Here is an 18704-nt window from a genome sequence, read left to right as displayed (position 1 = left end):
CTACCCACTGAGACCATTAAGATCCTGCATAAAGAGAGACTTGCCCTGGCCCCCAAAACTTGCAGAATAGTGACAAATGCAGGAAGAAAATTAGAATACGAGGGACAATTCGAGGCAATAAAGAACAAAGAAAGCAAAGTGGAACAGTATTGGAGAGATTATGAGGCATGTTTTATGTATAATCACCTACTCTAGATGTGAAATTATTTTAAAAAAGTGAACTTTAATCTAATTACAGGCTATCCTGTAAAACACATATAAGAAATGCAGGATTTAAATTGGACTATAAGTGGGTCGGAAATGGTGAGAAAGACATTTTACTATAGCATCTTATTTTCGTATGTTTTTTTAAAAAACCCTTTATACATATGTGTATATAATTATAACTGAAAATATAACCATAGTCTACATTCTTTTTGATCATTTAAATGAGTATAAACCAAACCAGTGCTTTTCTACTTTCAAAGATATTTTACGTTTCTCTTGGAAAAATTCATACGTAATACTTGAAGATCTTTACTAAATAAAAATTAATATGCATAATTCAAAAAGAACAAAATATTATATTAACAGAGATATTCAAAATTTTAAAGGGGGGTCCTCACAGTTGAATCCCGGGGCATTTTACCTCTGAGCTACACCCTTTTACCTCTGAGCTACACCCTCAGTTCAATTCGTATTTTTATTTTGAAACCGGGTCTTGCTAAATTTTCCAGGCTGGCTCTAACCTGTGAGCCTCCTGACTCAGCTTCCCAAGTACTGGGATGATAGGGTGTGCCACCACACCCGGCTAGACACTCCAATTTTCATATGACTTTCTTTATTAAGCAGATTAAAAAGCTTCTGTCACAAGTAGGTTTAAAGCCTTCCTATCATTATAAACATCACCTCTGAAAAGAGCATTGTTTTCATTCCGGAAAGAAATCTGGAAATTGCACTTACTTTCGGACCCACTTTCTATTACTCTTTTACTTTGCAATTAACTTGGCACAGGGGTTATAGCAACTAAACCATGTCAATTTTCCCCTAAATATAATAAAACGAGTAACTGTGAAAAACAAGTTACAGCCAGATGGCACTAGAGGAAAAGTACATTCTAGAGGATCATTTGGTTCCCTCAAAATACTGTTGCATATAAAAAACTTCAGGCTGTTTACAACATAAGCTCACAAGTTCCAGAAGAGCTGACGTTAAAACACTTTCAAATACAGATCATAAATGTCCTAATATCATTCCTGAGAAGGTGTGGGAGAACTCTGTACACGGAGTTTCAGACTGCAGTAAGAACGATGTCTAAAAAGTAAACAGGCTCTTATTTAGATTCATTCATTAAAATAAAGTTTTGTAGTTTATATTTGAGATTATACATTCTAAAAGAGTAGATAACTCCTAATTCAAAATTCAATGTAATACATTTTCTACCCCTTCCTGGTTTGCATTTATTTCTCTTTTATTTGACATTATTCGCTTTAAAATCTAAATATGAATAAAACAGTCAATCTCTGCAAGAATATTAGTCTTTTTTGGCTGCTTTCCAATTCATATCCTGTGGTCAATGAAGTTCTGACACTAAATAAGATGGGAAAAGGAACACCCTTTGAAATTGCAAAGCAGAAACCTTCACAACATGTGGAGCGAGACTGGAGTAAATCACCTGTAATCTCCCTTTGACATGGCTACTTTTTTATTGAAAACTCGTGTGACAAAGGGTTCGATTACTCTTAGCACTGGCTACAGTCTGCATGCATTATCTCTACAGGACGACCGCCACAGTAGATAAGATGTGCTGTGTATTCTTTGAAGGAGACCTATTTCCTATAAACTATCATTAATTCATTTATCCTCTGACATAAAAATCTAAGAAATTATCTTTGAGAGTTCATCAGTATTTTAACTGCATGTAATAGTAAATCCAATTTTAATACTGTCTAATTTGGAATGAATAGAAAGTTGGTCAATTAGAATTTAAGAAAAGAGAAATTAGAGCTGGTATGGTGATGCATGCTCGTAATCCCAGTATATGGGAGGCTGAGACAGGAGGATAGCAGGTTCAAAGCCAGCCTCAGGTACTTAAGCCCTCTGCAACTTAGTAAAAACCTGTTTCAAAATAACTCTTGTAATCCCAGCATCTGGGAGGCTGAGACAGGAGGATCATGGTTTGAGGATAGCCTCAGTTATTTAGTGAGGCCCTTTGCAATTCAGTGAGACCCTGTTTCAAAATAAAGAATAAAAAAGTAGGGCTGGGGTTGTAGCTCAGAGGTAGAATGCCCCTGGGTTCCATCCCCAGTACCACAAAAATAATAAAAAAATAAAAATAAAAATAAAAATGAATAAAATAGGGCTGGGGGTGTAGCTTGGAGGTAGAATGCCCCTGGGTTCCATCCCCAGTATATATATAAAAAAATTATGTTCTATTTTTATTTTGAAAATTACTTTAAAGAAATTAAGCAATTCATATCAGGATAACAAGAACTTGTCCAGTAGGAGTACTAGGACCAATTACATTACTGATTATGACTTAGTTATGTTATTTTTAAGGTGCTTTTTTCCTTCTTTTTTTCCCCTTTTCGTTTTGTAGTAGTGGGGACTGAACACAGGAATGCTCCTCTTTTGAGTTATACCATCAACCCTTTAGTTTTATTTTGAGACAGGGTGTCACTAAATTGCCTGCTGACTTGATACTTATCATCTCGCTTGATTCTCCTAAGCAGAAGGGATTACAGGTGTGTATGTGTTACTGCACTCAGCCAGGAAGGATTGCTCTAAAGTGTTATCTTTATCGTATATTAGATATCTTGCAATTTTGCTTTTTTTATTTTAGGAAAGGTGGTATTAAAAAGAAGCCCAAACAGTGCTGCAGTAATCACAGGTTCAGGTTAGTGGAGCCTGGCTTACTGATGGTTAACAACACACTAGTGAGCCCATGAATGTAAATATCCTAAGAGTATTCTCACATATATATGGAATTTCTAACTGCATTCAAGCCTAACAGACGTAACGTATGAAATTATGTCAAGCAACTGAATCACAGGAGAACTTTTCTTGAGAAAAGTACTATAAAAACAAAAGAATTTTAATGAAGTATTTTCCTATCAGAGAATTTAATTGCAAAGCATTTAAAACTTACCATATAAAAAAATTAAAAAGCAAGTGGTAAGCTTGGGAAAATTCATAATATGACAGAGTTAAAATAGTTATTACACACATTGATTTTGTCAATAATAAAATATTAACATGCCAACAAAAAAGCCGAATGAATGATGTAACACAATATAAATAATAAGCAGACGAAAATGTTCCATGTCACCAATGTTCATGGAAATGCAAATAAACTGAAGTACTGAAACACCACACTGTAGATAACAACAATGACCACCGTTCTTAAAGTGAAGTGCCACCTGGAAATAGACACTAAGCCTTCCTGAAGGTAACCGGGTCAAAACGCGTCAAAGACGTAAGTATTACACATTTGAACTTAGCTATTCTGTTTTAGGGGCTTAACAAAAATTTAAGAGATGAGGATAAGCATTTATGAGCATGATGTTTATTTCATGTTATTTTCATTTGCTTACATAAGTTTTATGTGACAAATTGGAAAAATCCGAAATTATAATTTAGCAACATTGAAATTGTGGTCATGAAAAAGAATATTATACAACTTAGAAATAATTTTTGAAAATTGTTCAATAGCAGACTTTATGTATGACCTATTAAATAAAGCAATATATAAAAATTACATATGCCACATATAATACCAATATTTTATTATTTTTTTCAATATGTAGAAGAAAGTACATCAAAATGTTAAATAGTTATCCCTAGGCTTGGGATATCAGAAAGTGATTTTCTTTTGTATACAGTTCTGTGCTTTCTTTTCTCTTCTTTCCTTTTCGTTTTTGCAGTGCTGGAACTTGAGCCCAGGGCCTTGTGCATGTCAGGCAAGAGCTCTAGTAGCTAGCTACATCTCTAGCCTCACTTTGGTACTTTGTGAATTTTCTATGACAAATTTATATTATAAATAGAATTTTTAAGAAAAAATGCTCTAACAAATCAAGAGATGAGACTAAGGATATATATATATTTCTTAAATATTTTTAAAACACTTAAACCACTTACCTGTGGTATACAGTCAGTGTACGCAAACATTGATTTAAAGCGGTCATCCATGCTTATATGATAAAGCACACACATTGCTATTTGTTTGTAGTTTTCGTTGCCTGAGAATAAAAAGAATCATGGATATAGTAAGATATACATGTGTGTATACACACATATACAAACACGTATTATACATAATCAAATTAATGAACTAAATTTTTTTTTTCAGTACTGGGGACTCAACCTGTACCTATCACTGAGCTATAGTCTCAGCCCGTTTTATTTTGAGGCAGGGTCTTGCTAAATTGCTCAGGCTGGCCTTGAAATCAGTCCTTTTGCCTCAAACTCCTAAGTATCTGGGATTATAAATGTGCTCCACTATGCCTCGCTCTCTAAATGAAATTCTTATATAATCTTAAACTGAAAAATATTTTGAGCTTCCTAGTTCAAATCTAAAATTTAGAGCACTCATGTTATCTGTAAAACATTACTAATTTTCAAGACAGAATGTCTATTTTAGAAGATATATTTTTTTGAAAAATAAAACACACAAAAACACCACAATCCTACACATCGATCTTTTTCTGTAGCCATCACAGAGTGGACGGGTCACTGGCCTCACCACCCTCTCTGCTTTATCAAAATGTGTGATTAACAGAACTCTGTGACACTGGGACTGTATACGAAATAGTGAGCAACGAAGTGCTTATCGTTGCTCTCCATAAGAAAGTAGAAAAGTCACCCAAATGATGAAAGCATAACAGTATGCTTAACATAAAAATAAAATGTATGACTGCAAAACACGAAAAGTATAACTGAAGTAGTAGAGTCTAAGGAATGTCCCAGAACTTGAGGTAAGATTATTCTCAGTTAGATTTGTAGCTCAATGGTAGCATGCTTTCCTAAATTTAAGGTTAAGACATAATATGAGAAAGTGAAATGCTCTAAAATCTTAAGGTGAAGACTAGTAAGCCAATGGGTATAGAAAATATGTTTATCCCAATTGTTTGGGGTAAGAATTTTATTTGAAGGAGAGTATAATGCAAAAATTGTGACATTCCTCCAAGTAAAACTAGAGACAAGTACTTGTTACCTACCCCAACAGCTTGCTCTTGAGACCAGAGTGGTCTGAATGTAAGATTAGCAGATTTTAGTGTCATATTTTAATCAATCACGTTTTACATTGTTGAAAGCATTCATTTATATTTATTGGTATTATAAAGCACATTTGCCACAGAAAAACATGTCCACACAGATTTTCATGATGTGCAAGTGAAAACTGAAAATCCAAATTTATTCTTCAAGAAGGGAGGCTTAGGTTTTGGTCAAATACTACACAGGATTTAGCTTCTTCATCATGTTTTTCTTTTGTAGGAACTGAAATAACATGAAATTTTTTTTTTTTTTTGTACTGGGGGTGGAACCCAGAGGCTTTCTACCTCCGGGCTACACTCCCAGACCTATTTTATATTTTATTTGGAAACAGGGTGTCACTAAGTTGCTGAGAGCCTCACTCAGTAGCTGAGGCTGGGTTAGAACACGTGGGATCCTCCTCAGCCTCCCAAGCGCGGGGATTACAAGCGTGCGCCACCATGCCCAGCACATGAAATATTTCTGAATGGAGTCTTCACACAAACCCTCATCTTTTAAAGGCTAGTCTCTGTCACCACTTTCATTTATCTCTGGGGAAGTTGCAGTCCTACTTAATTAAAAAAATATAATAAAAAGAAATTTCCTTATGTAAGGGATTCACTAAAAAGTAAGGTTCCAAGTCATACAAATGGTAAAAGAAACCAAGAAATAAAATAACCAACATAAAAGATTATTTGACATCAAAGTAAATCTTCAAACATTCAAATTCAATGTGGAAATAGAAATGAGATAAGAAGCTGCTGTATTCCAGGAGAGTCTATTGCTGTGTCAATAAAAAATTCTAAAAATTGATGTCCATAAGTAGTGCAAGATTCATGTAAAGTGTGAGGAAATGAAGACTAATCATTGTGAGTTACATAATCCATTAAAAGGATAACAAGGGCAGTCCTAGAGTTAATGATATATATATATATATATAGCTTCCAAGAGTCAACTCAGGACAAAAGGTATGTGTTAGAATAAAAACCATGGAGATGAGTCCTAAAGTTATCATTTCTAGTAAGTGGATAAAAACATGTAAGAAACAATTCTCAGATATAAGAATAATTTCTATCACTTTTAAATAGCAAAAATACATGTCTAATTGCAAAAGAGAGGAGGACCCATTCGGCAGCAGTCCTAATTCTATACTTGGTGCTGTCTCTTTCCTCTCCCTACCTTCCTAATTCTTCTCTAACCATAATTCTTTGTTGAAAAAACAAAACAGTAATCATGTCCCCACTTTACCATAATCTCTCCCGAAAGTGATCAGCCTACCCAAAAGTCTGCTGAAAGCTAAAGCGTTGAAAGAAACAGAAGCTCTAGGGACACTGGCTGTGGGCAGTCTGTCCAGCATCAAAACCCTCTGAGAGAAGAGAAAGAGTTAAACAACGGCATTATACCCACTGCACGTTCCGTTCGGCACACTTTCCAAGTTAGCCCTGCCAACCTGTGAAGAGGCAGGTGAGCCAGTGAAATTCACTACGGTTCTGACTCTTTCCAGACAACACCATGGTGAACCGGGGATTCGAACCTCGGTCTGACCACAAAGCTCATGCATGCTTTCTCAAGTGTCCAGGAGACAGAGCGAGAGGGGCCCGTGAGGCCAGGCTGGCGTGTGCTGCCAGCACTTCTCAGGGCACAGGACAGGAAGGAGATGCCCTGGAGAGACTTGTAGGACTTGCTGGTTCGGGACTCTTGGGGAGAAGGTGAAGAGACTGGCAGGGGAGGGAACAAGAGGCAGGGGACCAGGGCTTTCTTGGGGAACGTGTTCCAGGGGTGGAGTTGTTGGTGGTGGCGTGGGCTGCTCTGGAGGAAGGCTATGTGGGCACACGCCCAGCTCTGCCGCGTGGAGGTGCTACTGAAAATCTGCGCCTGTTTCTTCACCCGTAAAAATGGGAAACCAACTACACCAAGCTCTACAGGCTGCTAGGCAAGGCGTAAGGGAAGAGAACCCTAGTGAAGCAATGAGCACAGAGCCCAACACAACTGGGCCAATCCAACACGTCCCGTTACCATTATTACGTCAACAGGAATATTCTCCTGTCTTACCAACAGAGCGGTACTATTATGGGTTCCTAATATGTGTGTTGCTTTGCGGTTTTCTAGACTAGAGCCGTAGTTAGAAGTAAAGCAGGTCTGCGCGGCAGCCGTGCTTTCCCTGAGGTGAGCTGGACAGGTTCAGAGTTTGTAAACTCCGGGCCTGTGACTGGCCACTGGCCTCTCTACCCCGTCATTTTCTTGGAAAGCTGCTATTCCTAAAATATGGGCTCAGCGAGTCGGACCCTATCCTGGCGGCCCACGCTGACCCTTCTCTCCTTTTCATACAGGCCTTGATGGAACCAAACTTGAGAAGGAGACCCTGCCCTCCGCACCCACATGATGACTCTTCCCCGCTTCCAAGCCTCCTCCTCGTCACGGAGCTTCACCTGGCTCCTAGAGTGGCCGAGGGCGTGGAGGCCACACCCCACCTGTCGGGCTACCACTAGCTGGAAGGACACAGGGAGGCCCGAGGACAGCGAGGACAAAGCTCACAGACACCTGCTGCCTTTACCCGTGAACAGCAGTGCTTGGCAAACCGTGCCAGACACGGGTGCTTTCTCATGTCTGGAGAGCCCAAACGAACATAAGAAACAGGGGTCCAACTAGGGCATCACCAAACACATCTTTTTCTTGAGGAAAGGTGACAACAGATCTGAGGGCTGCACTCCTTCTCGAGGCCCATTGACCCGACTCTGTGTGGGTAGAAGCTCTCTTGCAATTCAAACAACTCATTTAAAAATACCCATAAAATTAGCTCCCCCCTTTGTACTTATGTAGGAAATAAAAAAGATACCAATTGCAACTATCCCTTTCATTTCAAAAATTATCAAAATGTCTTAAAATTTCTGTTACTGATTTGTTACCTTGATGATTCTAGTTCATATCCTACGGTTACAAATCACATAAGACCTTTCCCCTCTAAGGCACTGGAAAATATGAATGAAGCCTCCAGCATACAACCACAGGAATCTTATCCAATACCATGAACTAGCACGTAAATGATTAGCTGCTTGCTAAAGTGCACTCTGTGATGACGGCAGCCAGCGACGGCGACGGAACAAGGACGAACAACCCAGGACTAAATGAATCTGGAGGCAGGAAGATGTCTGCAAACCCGCCGAGCACAGCAAGGAAGAGCCTTTGGCAGCCAGTATTTATGATTATTACTTAAGGGCTAATCTGCAGATCACACGGCAATAAACAGCCATTAGGGAGATTAAATGGCCCAAGTAAAATTAAGAGCTTATCCTGTATTATAAACTAATAAATAGTCTTCTTCATTTACTGAAAGGAAAGGATATCTGAGTTCTTAAAAAACTAAACCTCAAGAAAAAAAAATTACATACCCTAAATGAATTCCTACGAGAAATGGGGGTTGGAGGGTATAATTTTCTTGTAAGACCTCATGACTTGAAGCCATAAACTCTAGCTAACTGGCTACGAAGCCAATCCTACAAATGGCAGCCATTTCAAAAAGGCTCCTTTAAGCTTCGAGACACCAATTATTCCCTAATGGCCTCCCCAGGAAAAACAGGAGGCCGCAAGCAGTGTGCTGGCAGGGCACCAAAGGCTCAGTCTTGAGCAGAGCAGGGAAATTCAACTGAGTGTTCTGAGATCTAGGTTCTTAATGACTGGGGGTGGATTAGTCAAATCTGTTCAAGTAATAAGGGCAGAGTGGAAAAAATGGCCTGGCTATTATGATTCCTTTGGTATTTATGGTAATAAACATGAATCATGATGAACTCACTGGCTATTAAATGCAGAGGTCACAAGGACTTCGATAGGATTTCCACGGAATTCGCCGCTAATTAGCTGGATCATTATTTGAAAGTGTTACTGAATTATCTTAGCATGGGTGCAGCCATCCCCTCCCCTCTTGGCCATTCCCAGGCCCAGGGCTGCTGAAGCCTTAACAGAGTGGCCATTAACTCCAGCCACTGATTCTGTGGGAATTATTACACTTATAAAGTACATTCAAGAGTTTATAAGAAACGCTGCCCCCTATTTTTTCTTTTTAGGGAAATTTACAGCTGTAGTTCAGCTGGAGCAGCTGAAGGAAAGGGAAAAAAAAGTCAGGTCTTTGGCTGCTCATGATGGATTTTCTGCCAATTAAAGGGCAAAACACATGCTGATGGGTTTGTATTTTAAAATGTCTTCAGTTTTTTCATCTCTGAAGTGATTAGTAAAAGCACCGTTCAGCTACTAATCTTGTAAGACACTTGGGATTTTCCATTCATAGTTCAGTCAAACAGAAATGAGTTTTGATCACCAGAACTCAAAGGCAAATTTCCGCTTCTGAGGCAGACCCAGCCCAGCACTCTGTGGAAACCAGGTGAGAACACAAGTTCTGGCCACGCTGTTAGCCAGATTCGCATTCCCTTCTGCACCCCGTGTTCTGTTCAAACCAGAGCACACTCTTTGAAGTCACAGAGGCTTCACACAGAGATAAGACAATGTGAACATACCTATAACAGAATAGGGCAGAACCAGGGTGACATACTGCCCTGAGAGCCTGTATGAATACATATGCTTCAAAAATCACTCATGTCTTTACGTTTACTACAGCATTAGAGCCCTTAAAGCCCTATGAATACAGTATAATAAAAACGCCACAAGCTAAAGCCACCACTGAAAAGATAATTACATGCTGGGCGCGATGGGACACACCTGTAATCCCAGTACTTGGGAGGCTGAGAGGAGGATCACAGGTCCAAGGACAGTCTCAGAAACATAGTAAGACTTTAAGCAACCTAGGTGAGACTCTGTTTCCAAACAAAAAATAAAATAAGAGCTGCGGATATAGCTCTGAGGTAGAAAGCCCCTGGGTTCCATTCCCAGTACCAAAACAACAGCAACAATAAAAACAGATAACTGAAATAATTATTGATAAAAATATTGTCTATGTTAAAATACACTAAAATATGCCAAATGTTATGTGTTCTTTGATACATGTTTCCATGTAATGGAAAAGAGCAGAAATGAAGATGCATACTCTTTACACTTAGGTAGCTTTAGTTTAAACTGGAATTTGGACAATTCAATTTTTAAGACTAGATGGTCTTCTGTTTTATTAAAAAGTGTCAATGGCAAATCTCACAAAGATTTGGGACAAATAGACAAAAACCAACATTTTTTTTTAACCAAGAGTTAAATAGGAAAAGAAGAAAGCATCTATACATCACAATGTTAAGTAAATATATAACAAATAGTTTTGTGATGATTTTTGTGCCCAATTATTTAACACAATGAGAAATAAACTATAAATTTCTCACTAAGCCAAACAGTTCTATACAACAATACCATTCATTAAATGAGCGCTCTAATGGCCAACACTCCTGATGGATTTTCATTCTTTTCATTGTATAAAACTTTTCATTGTATATTTAGCTATGGAGCTTAGTTTTCAACTGCTCATAGAGCTACATAGCTTATTTTTAACATGTCTTCAGTATTTTATTACCTTCTTCATAGAATTCTTTATAATATTCAGCAATGTTACAACCTATTTGTAGTGAAAGCACTTGTGGTACAAATGATAAGGACCCAAATAAACCCCTAACAGTGACTGTTTTCTGGCTTGGAGGCCCACACCGCTGGCTCAGCGTGCGCTGACTAAATCTTACCATCCACAAATGGAGACACCCCAGGCACTATTCACACACACACTACTGGAACCAGCTGGTGACAGAAGAATCTTAAGAAAAAAGGCTTCTTGATTTAATTGGGAAACCAGGAGGAAGCATAAATTTTACTACCACGAATAACTTCAAGCAATGCTGACAGGACTCGGCCTCACCCTGGCTGCGGAACATGTGCTTTCTGTTAAAGTGTTTGCCACATCTGACCCTATTGTTTGCCCACTTGATCAGGTAAGAAAATGTAGGTTTATTTATAGGATAAATGAGGCCTATTAAAACTGAGAAACAGCGCAGTAGTCTATGAGGAGCTGCGTTCTGAAACAGATGTGTGAAATTCCATAACAGTTTGGTAATAACCAGGCCTAAACAAGTTATTCTTTAAAAATCAACTTTAGAGTTCCTTAAAGAAGCCATCATAAAAGTAACTTTGGTTTTTTCTTTTAAGATGGAAAACACCTTCTACTTGGAAAACATTACTCTGACCATTCCAGTTTTTAATAACTAAATCTGAAAATACTTTTTGCAAAATATTGCTCTTTCAGGAAGTAAAGATGAGTTTTATATCTTCATTTTATGATGCTGTTGGAGAATTAAAAATTAGGTTTTATTAGCATAAAATGAAAAAGTGAACCTACCACTTTTGGTAGAAAGTTCCAAAGGTGTTCAGAATTCAACTTTGTTAACTTTCTTTTAAGGAAGAATGACAGAATGGTCACAGGAAATAACCCTTAATTTCTATGTGATCAAAGTTTAGAGCCCAACAGTATCTGTACTGGTAATCTCTAACAATAAAGGAAATCAGACTTGTCTAAACCGGAAAAAAAATTCAACATTTATCACTTAACTCCTGACCTGGACTGATTCCCTACATGCTGATGAAATCAGTCTACAGCCCTGTAAAATGCTCTGAAGCAAAGACTACCTGAATGTAATCTAGACAGAAATAAATCAGGTGACACTCTTGCTCTCAAAACCAATTCTGGGTCTACTCACAAAATAGAGACACATTTGCATCATTTTGGAACATCTTAGAAACTCTAATTTGTCTTCCAACAAAGACAATATGCATTAACATAACTACTACAAAAAATGCATACCCTTTTGAAATGATTCGTACGAAACTGTGAAACAGGCTACTGAATCTAGGAATCACATTTTTTTTTTAACAATGTTATTTTCTATACTACAAACCAGCCATGCAAATTAGAACGCTTAAACTTAGAAAAATCAAAGTTTATATAAATGGGACTTGGAATCAAGATTTTTTTTTTTTTTTTTGGTGGTACTGGGGTTCCTGTTAGCCCTTCTACGTCCGGGCTACACTCCCAGACCTAGTTTTATACTTTTTTTTTTTTTTGAAACAGGGTCTCTTAAGCCAGCGCGGCTGGCTTCGAACCTACGTGATCCTCCTGTCTCTGCTGCCCAAGTGCAGGGATTACAGCCTGCGCCACCACGCCCGGCTGGAATCAACATTTAAGTACTTAGTAATTAGTGTATTATTGTAACAATACTGACTCCTGGATTTATAAGAAAACATTCATCTCTGCTTATAAATGAGCTAAGGGGCTATTTTAAGGAAGTGTAGTTTATGATACTGGATTCAACATGGGCTCTTCAATCCTTTAAGACAGCTGGCTAGGGTTAAGCCTCTCCTTTTACCTACGTGGACAATGCTTCTCAATACTTGTGGTGGAGGCCAGGGTTTTTTTCCCCTCCCAATTTTTAAGTGCCAATATTTTAGTAAAGTAAGTAAAAATGAAATTAAGCAAAGGATGTACAAAATAAAGGTCCCAAATTGTGACCACTTAATTCAGGAGACTTGATCTCATTTGGCGAAACATCTCTAGGTGTCTAAATGCTGTGTTTCTGCACCTGCTCATTACAGACCGGTAACCAGGGGCAGCTTTAGGCGAAGCCTTGGTCGGCTGGCCACGCTGATGCCACTTCAGTAGCAGAGTTCTGTCCCAAACTGCAAAATTCACTCAAGGAAGCTGCACAAGTGAAATTAAGGTGCTATTTCAATGCTTAAAACAACCCTCTATACCCAGGCTGGAAATACTCAGAACTGTGACAAACTATTCTGTGTCCCTGGTCCTCATTCTGTAACCACCAGTCCCCCCTTCCCCTGGTCTTTCCCTCCTGTTCTCCCAAGTTATTGTGACTAACATTTGTGGGGGTTTCTAGTTACAACATATATATGTATTAATTCCTTCACCTGATTCTCATCCTGATAATCTTATAGAAAGGCCCTATTTTATTCTCTTATTTTCTGAATATAGGGCTCAGTAGAGATCAAGGATCTGTCCAGTGTCACTCAGCTAAAAAAGGGTGGAGGGGTGCTCCGGGCTGGCTCTTCAGCTGTCTGTCTCCTTCCTAAATCCACCCTTCCAACCACCACCAAAACAGAGAACCCACAAGGCACCTGGCACGGCCCGAGGCACTGGAATAGAAAAGAGGATGAACAGATTCAACTCCTTATTTTCCTTATTGTCATGGACCAGTGCCTGGGTGGTAGTGGTGGTGGTAGGTGGGCGGTGCAGAGATCATAAAGTTGATGTGAACTCAGAACATTATTCAGTCTAAAATGTACGCCAAGATCACTCACAAGATTTTTATAAAAGCCAGTGTAAACAGATCACCCGAGGGAGGCAGGGAGGGTCCGTCACCATTCTGAAGGCCTTACCACCGAGTACGCCCTCGGTCAAACACTGCCTCTGCCTTGACCTGAGTCCTGAAGAGCCAGGCCCTTCAGAAGAGCATCTAAATGCCCAGCCATCTTTACCGCGCGAAGCACCCGAGCCAGAGCACCGAGAGGTGACACAAAACACTTGCCTGGGCATCAGACAAAAGTCTAAGGAGATCTGGCTTTTCAAGTTACATCTGAAACACTCGCAGTCCTATCAGTCACAATGTAGAGAAGCACGCTATGCTACGACGGGGGGTTTCCTTGCCCTCTCCCAGCCTAGTAGAGCGTGGCATAAGGAAGCGTTCTTGAGACACATAAAAGTCAAACGGCTTAAGGATTTTTGACAAGGGAATCTTTTTGATAATCACATTTTTAGATGAGCCCCCAAAACTTTAAACACTTTAGAAGAGTTAACTCAATACCATAAGAAACCCGAATAGACCATGTTTAAAATTTAGATAAGTAAAGCCAAGTTTTCTAAGTCTGACTTTACTCGGTCTGAATATAATCACATTTGCTGAAAGCACTGCCTATGATACATCTCCCAGATGGTAACATAAAGTTATCACACAGAGAAACAATATGTCAGAAGACAGGGCTAATAAAACTGCAAAGATTTATAACTGATATTGAACAAGATAAACTCAGGAGCCTTATGAAATTCCAGGAAAATAACATATCCAAAAGTAAGATAATAATTGATAAGATAATATTGCTAAGATAACTTAGCAATAGTTAAGAAAAGAGAAATAAAGGAATATTTAAATATAAAATTTCTTTGAACCAATTAAAAATACAAATCCACTCAAGAAATAATGCCTTCTTTATGCTTAGGAAAAGATAAAAACTAATACCTAAACTGAACAATTTCAGGAAAAATGAAGATAGGGAATATTAGAAATCATTATTTAAATTTTTCTATCAATTCCTTATAAAATGATGAGCTGCAGCACAATTCTCTGCCGTTAATAATTACTCAAATTATCAAACATTTAAAATTATATATATTTTCAGTTTATTCTCCATGCAAATTTAAAAAATAATATTCAAAAATTAATATCAATTTGATCAGGGAACCAAAGGGGATAAACGTCATATTGCACGAATTTATTAGAGCCCCAAGATTCACAATTCATTGCACTCTAGTTAAAATCATCTACTATTGACTATAAAAAGTCTTCAATTATAAGGTGCCCAAATAATAATTTTAAAAAGTGCTTAAAACCGACAGCATTTCTAGTTGAAGCAGCAAAAAACCCCAACACATTAAAAAGTTCTTTCACATTTTTGCATCTCTTAAAAATAAGTAATTTCTAGGTACAGAAGAGGTAATTCTTTAAACCACAGTCCTATGTCAACTTGAAAAAGCAAACTGGTCACTCGTGCTCTTTAATTCTTTCCCCATAACTGCAGTCAAGAAAAAAACAGAAAATATACTCCAAATGTTTTAAGTATTTTATTTATAGAGAATTTTTTCTGTTTTTCTTACTATCAATTTCATGGATTCACTCTAGGCATTTGCCAAGAAATTAAAAAACCCTAAAATACATTATGTACTGTCCAGCACATTAAACATCAATTAAAAAATAAAATAAAACTTAAAGTCCCAAGAAGAATATTTCTGAAGGTTTGAAAGCAAAGAAGTCTGATCACTTCCTCTAGTTCTAAGCTGTGTAGCTGGACACGGAACCCATCCGAGGACATAAAATTAATGAGGACGTACTCAGCACGAAAAGGGAAAGAGCAGACAAGGCACGCTCTGCACAGAGAACAGCGGAGTGCTGTTTTGTCAACAACTTTGCTTAATTACTCTTTGTGTGTGTGGCGCTGGTGACTGACCGCAGGAGCGTTCTACCCATCAACTACACCCCGGCCTTATTTTATTTCTGGGACAGGGTCTCGTTGCTTAGGGTGTCATTAAGTTGCTGAAACTGGTCTCACACTTGCAACCCTCACGTCTGTCTTCCAGAAACTGGGATTAGAGGCATGTGCCACCATGCATGCCTGGCTAAACAACAACAACAACAACAAAATATATATATATAATATCATAAATATATCATAAACAATATATAATGTATAATGCTATACACATATATAAATACATATATATCATATACATGTAAATGTTGGGCTGCAATGTAAATTATTTCTTACTATGGATTGGGATTAAAATGTTTAATAGTCATTGCTCTAGAGAAATGTACTATGCCTTTTGTATAAGTATAATGGCCAAACATCAGACATATTAAATGTATTACTGAAATATTCAATGAAGAAGTTTCATTTATTGTTTGTTGATTTAATTTTCTACACATGTAACATGCACATTAACCAGTATTATACTGGAAAATCAATTATACACTAAATACAATTTCTTTGAACACAGCAAAGAGTGACAACCAGCAAAATAGATTTCTTCACAGTAAAAAGAAATATTACAAGTTCTATTAAGAAAATTCAAGAACATTACAAGGAAGAGAACCCTAAGGGCATTCATTTGGAATTCATTTTTTAAAAATATACAATTCAAGTAAGTTCAGTTGTTGGTCTCTGAGACCACAAGAGATTAGAAATAGATCACTGCAGAAAAGAGAAACTGTTGCTACCAAGGGTTGCTGGTGTAAAAAAATGAGAAGTGACAGCCAGGAAGGGGCGGGGTGGCGTGTGGGAAGCAGAAAAACTGCATAAAAATTTAAAATACGGAGTGTTCTGAGGCCATTTAGCAAGAAAAAAATCCTTGAGCACAGTATAATATTTATAGTTTTGAATCATAAATTATCTTCCAAGTTGCAAAACACTTGAATAAAAATAATATCCACATATATAGCACTTAACACAGTCTCTCTAGTTCCAAAACACAAGGCTTTAATCACTATAATACACTGTTTCTCAACAGAATGTTAAACTCTGTTCAGGAAATTAATTTAAAAACCATTTTGTAAAATAAGTAATCTTAAAAGACCTTCTATTCCCCCAGTTCAGACACTGAGACTTACTGCTGGACGTGATGTGCGTGGGAATGGGATTGGGGGAGGACAGCCCCAGAGCAGAGCCGGGTGGAGGCTGCGAGACCCCGGCGGCCTCCCCACAGAAGCACCGATTTGAGCAGCTATTCAGTCACAGAGCTGCCTCCCCAAGCGCTGCGGCGGCCACGTGGAAAGGGTAAGAAAAGACGCCCAAGGCAGGCAGGCAGGCTGGAGCCGCTGGACCACAGCCTCCTGGTGCAGCCACACAGCATGGAGGACACCTCCTGCCTGAGGGGGGCAAGTCCAGGCGTTGGCTGTGGGAACTGAGGCAGGCCCGCCACAGTGAACCCGACTGGGCCAAGCCCCATGGCCCTTGCCTCGGGCCAGCGCTGGCCCGGGGTGCAGCGTCTAGACTGCTGGCCTGGTGGCCAGTCTTGCACAGCACAGCACAGCACAGCACGGGAAGGCTCCATTTGCTGGGCACCCAATAGGGATGTAAGCACAGGACTCCGCCTTGGGACTCGGTTCCAAGCTCGTGAATTCAACACCAGGGGTCCCAACAACTGCCTGGGCAGTGCCGGCGGACAGAGCCTCGGGACTGGTCCTGTACCACGTAAAGAGCAAGGCCCCAGGGAAGGGAACTGGATCCAGCCGTACCGTGACGGGGTGCCGAGGGCTCAGGCACAGGTACCACGCAGCATACAGACCACAGCCGTGTGGGCCTGGGCCCACGTCCTGACTCAGCGCTGCACTGCTCTCAGCAGGCTGCCGGCGCCTGGGCAGCCCCGTCCTGTGGGCATGGCACGAGCCTCTCTCTCCACCTCGTCTCCACACTCAGGCAGCAGGACACAGTCATGCCTGGAGGAAGAGGACGGGCAGGCGAGTGGTGCTTAGGCCCTCGCCGGTCCCTCCATGGGGACCCCAGGGCCAGGCAGAGTCCTCCTGGCCTCCGCAGAGGCCAGCGGGCATAAATGAAGATGGGCTCACCCAGGCCCCGGCAGAGGCTTGCGGGTTGAACTATCCTCTCTGCACACTCCCAGGCCATCCTGAACTCACCAACTTCAAATCCGGGACACATTTCGGCGTAGGGTTGCCCTGGGCAGAAGCCTGAAGCTCACCAAGGGGGACTCAGGGCAGGCCTGGATGAACGCTGCCACCTAGTGGAGCGCTCACAGCAGTGACAACGGGCTCAGGGAAATGGATGGAACTGGAGGACATTATGCTAAGTGAGATTAGTCAGTCACAAAAAATAAAAAAATCAGATGCTCTCCCTGAGGCACAGAAGCTAGGGAGAAAGTGGGTCATAGGAGGAACTCTAGACAAAGAAGGAGAGTCTACAGATGAGTAAATAAGGCCATCTAACTGAGGGGTTGGGAGAAGGGAAGAGGGAAATTATCTAAAACATGAGGAGGCGGGAGGGAGGGAATGGGGCAGGAACTGGGTGAGGGCTAACAGGGTGATGTGTGCATGTATGTCTCCACCATCTTGTACCCCATTAAGATGTATGACTACAATGCACCAATACAAATTTTTTAAAGGAATTATTAAATAGCAATAAAAAAGAAAGAAATGATGGAGGAAAAATACTACCCAACGAACAAAAGCTGAGGGAATACATCTCCACCAGACCTCTTCTATAAGAATTAATATAGACATCTTTGCGAATTTAAAGTGAGTTAGTTAGTAGACACTGAAAACTATAGAATATGTGTGAACAGGTATGTGGTATCACATGTAGAACCACGAAAACTGGTCAGTCAAAATGATTCTTAACAGAAAAAAAAAAACCAAAAAACCAGGAAGCATGAGACGACCGACCTCAAAATACCCCACAAAACCGTAGTGATGCAAACAGCTTGGCACAGAGACAAGCAGACACACAGACCGATGGAACAGAGCCGGGCCTAGAAGTAAGCCCACGTATCTGCAGCACACTGATTTTCAGTACAGTTCTAAGAACACACACTGGGAATGGACAGTCCCTTCAATCAGTGGCGCAACCTACAGAAGAATGAACCTGGATGCTGCCTCTCACATTAAAGAGGCAACTCAAAATGGACGAGCGGCCAGGGTAAGACCTGTGACCTTAACCTAGAGGCCACCGGGGAAGTGCTGCAGGACACTGGAATGGAAAAGGGC

The 18704-nt window shown here is 39.8% G+C and overlaps 1 protein-coding gene across 4 annotated transcripts in view; it reads right to left on the bottom strand.

Annotated features, from left to right (window-relative positions):
• The window catches only part of KIFAP3 (kinesin associated protein 3), a gene marked incomplete at both ends in the record, with an annotated part of 119016 nt that overhangs the window by 61352 nt on the left and 38960 nt on the right, over positions 1 to 18704 (bottom strand). For all 4 annotated transcript variants that reach the window (XM_080699010.1, XM_080699011.1, XM_080699013.1 and 1 more), the window contains one exon: positions 4117 to 4217. In XM_080699010.1, the coding sequence (XP_080555136.1) occupies positions 4117 to 4217 (101 nt within the window). The remainder of the gene's footprint in view (positions 1 to 4116; positions 4218 to 18704) is intronic.

This window comes from Muscardinus avellanarius, assembly GCF_963383645.1.
Source record: "Muscardinus avellanarius genome assembly, chromosome: 7".
NCBI lineage: Eukaryota > Metazoa > Chordata > Mammalia > Rodentia > Gliridae > Muscardinus > Muscardinus avellanarius.
This window is presented reverse-complemented; position numbering and strand designations above follow the sequence as displayed.